At 45.0% G+C, this 2,500-nt stretch overlaps 1 protein-coding gene across 15 annotated transcripts in view; it reads right to left on the reverse strand.

The window, feature by feature from the left end:
• The window catches only part of Ebf3 (EBF transcription factor 3), a 129,094-nt gene that overhangs the window by 12,320 nt on the left and 114,274 nt on the right, over positions 1-2,500 (reverse strand). For all 15 annotated transcript variants that reach the window (XM_063244939.1, XM_063244950.1, XM_063244949.1 and 12 more), the window contains one exon: positions 226-314. In XM_063244939.1, coding sequence (XP_063101009.1) covers positions 226-314 — 89 coding nt within the window. The remainder of the gene's footprint in view (positions 1-225; positions 315-2,500) is intronic.

Below are 2,500 nucleotides of genomic sequence, written 5' to 3' on the forward strand. Positions count from 1 at the left end.
TTCAGAGAAGCGGTGTGAAAAAACAAGAGCCCCGGTCTCCATGCTCTCATCCCTCACCAGCTCTGTGCGATTCAGATAGGGCAGCTCACCATACCTGTCAGCTCTGCCATGGGCACAGGGCTTGGGGCACCTGGCACCCCACTTCACAGAGCGTCTGCTGCCTCTGGTCCAGAACCAGTCTGGTATTGGCCCCACCTACACAGAGCACCACGTGTTTTTACTAACCTTGGGTAACCTTTCTGGATCACCCGGATGTCTGGGGATCACTTTCTGCAACCTCTGGAAGCCGTAATCTATGGTTGGTTCGTTAAGGGCTGCAACAGGACAGAAAAACGCAGATCAGGTTAATTATTGTTACATCATCCGTTATGTGTTTACTGCATGCTTACATACATGTGTGAGGTTCTCCTCCTCTAATGTTCTTTAAGACAAGCACCCTTGAATACTAGCTCTGTCTTAAGGAATAGATTTTCCCCTTTCTTTTGCACATAAAAGAAATGATTATTTCTAATCTATAATTAGACTGGAAGAAAGTCAAAGGGTGACTCAATATATTGTAAAAATGGCAGAGCAGTCACAAAGTGACAGGTCTTGGGGCCATATATAGCAATCACTACAGTCATGATGTGATGTCTGCCTCACACGGTACCTTCCACACTGGCCAGGGATTTATGGGAAACTGGCAATTATGACATATGTCCGGCTATTGCTAGCCTCAGATTTATCCCTGTGGTCCTTTTTTGTCTAGCATATTGCCTGAGCACAGACCAGGCAGGAGGAGCACTTATTCTTGCAAAGCTTTAATAATCTGTGAATGGCTGACTACAAACTGATATAGAGCACTATCATTCTACAGCTGCAATCCACCAGCCCCACGAAATTGCTGGCCACAAATAGTAATTAATCTTTTTATCCCTCAAATTGTAATTTTGACTATGAACTGTGCATGGCCATAAATCAGCGGCACATGCGCTGTGTACAGTGCATGAATCACGGCCGGGACTCCGTCCGACTGCACACACTGTGTTTAACAAGCTTTATAAGGAGCCATCGGGCTTTATTATGGCTCTGCCTGACTCCAACAAAAACTGAGCCTGGAGGCCCGGAGACGCAAGTTAAGATGAAAATACTTATTAGAGTACATTACTTCTTGATGTAGATATCGTTTTCTGTGGAGCAACTCCACAGTGCATGGCGCAACATAAATCAGGAGGTTTTCGGAGACTAATAAGACCTGCCGCCATCTATTCATTACTCCGCCCGCAATTTGGGCCATCATTCATTAGTAATTTGATGATTAACACCATCCAACTCGGCAGGCCTGCAGAGTGCAGGGGAACACAAAGGCTACGGCTTCCTAAGAGGAAGGTTAGGGGCTGCCTTTGAGAACACTCTCTCCAATAATTGGTCACCGTTATCCTCAAGTACTGGGCCTGTTGGTGTGTCTTGTAAGCAATGCAGGAAACCTGGCACGTACACTCAATAATACGCCCGAAAGTTGAGGTCCACAATATGATTTGACATTCCATCATACATCCCGGAGACAAAGGTCCGCACAGGAATGTGAAGTAAGACATTTTCTTGTTAATAAAGCATTGATCCGATGTATTGATTTTACATGACATGGCTTTTGCTGGGATTTTGCCCTCTTTTTTCTTTGCAAATAGTAAAGCTCTTCAAAATGCCTCGGTGTATGTGACATGGCAAAATTTCTAACTCTCTGTGATGTAAATTCTATATGTGTAAAACCACTTCATAATCAGACCATTAATCATCAGAAGCTGTCAGCGTTGACTTGGGGGACAATTTGTCATGTCTTGCCGGGTCCTGGGCAAAGGTATCACACAAAACCACAGTTTGGCCATCCGAGTGGACGGGTGGCTGCTCTGGCCTCACCAAAAGGCTTGGTCCCAAAAGGATTAAAGTGTTACATTTCTTGATGAGGGAACAAAAAACGTGGCCCACTGTGCATTCCTAATATGCCAGGTCTCTCCTCTCTCCCAGCTAATCACCATGACTGTTTGACTTAATGAATCGGCCTGATGAAAGGTGATCAGAAAAGATAGATGGGCGGCCATTATTGATTTCATGCAAATACCCCTGACAGGTGATAGACGCTTTAATGCAAGCTTTCAGAAGCTTTATGACTTGTAATAACCATACACTTTCACTCTAGGAGAGACGTTCTGCAGGGTTTCAGTTGAATTGATACTCTTCTTCTATAACCAAAAATATCTTAAAGCAGCAAAAATATGAAGGCACCTTTCACCTCTTGATTCAGACCGAAGAGCATCCACATCCATGAGCTCACTACTGAGAATAAGCAGGATGATGAGGGAAGTTCAGACAGGACGCTTATGCACACCAGGGCAGGTCCCTATCAGGCTGGACATGCCACAGCCAGGGGGCTGGGCAGCTGCTCCAGCCTGAAATCCCACCCAGACATTTGGCTTCTACAGATCCCAGGTGATCACACAGAAGAATTATTTTTTAAAAAACT

This window comes from Cavia porcellus, unplaced genomic scaffold, assembly GCF_034190915.1.
Source record: "Cavia porcellus strain 051 isolate PalLab524CR breed Dunkin Hartley unplaced genomic scaffold, mCavPor4.1 scaffold_2, whole genome shotgun sequence".
Taxonomy (NCBI): domain Eukaryota; kingdom Metazoa; phylum Chordata; class Mammalia; order Rodentia; family Caviidae; genus Cavia; species Cavia porcellus.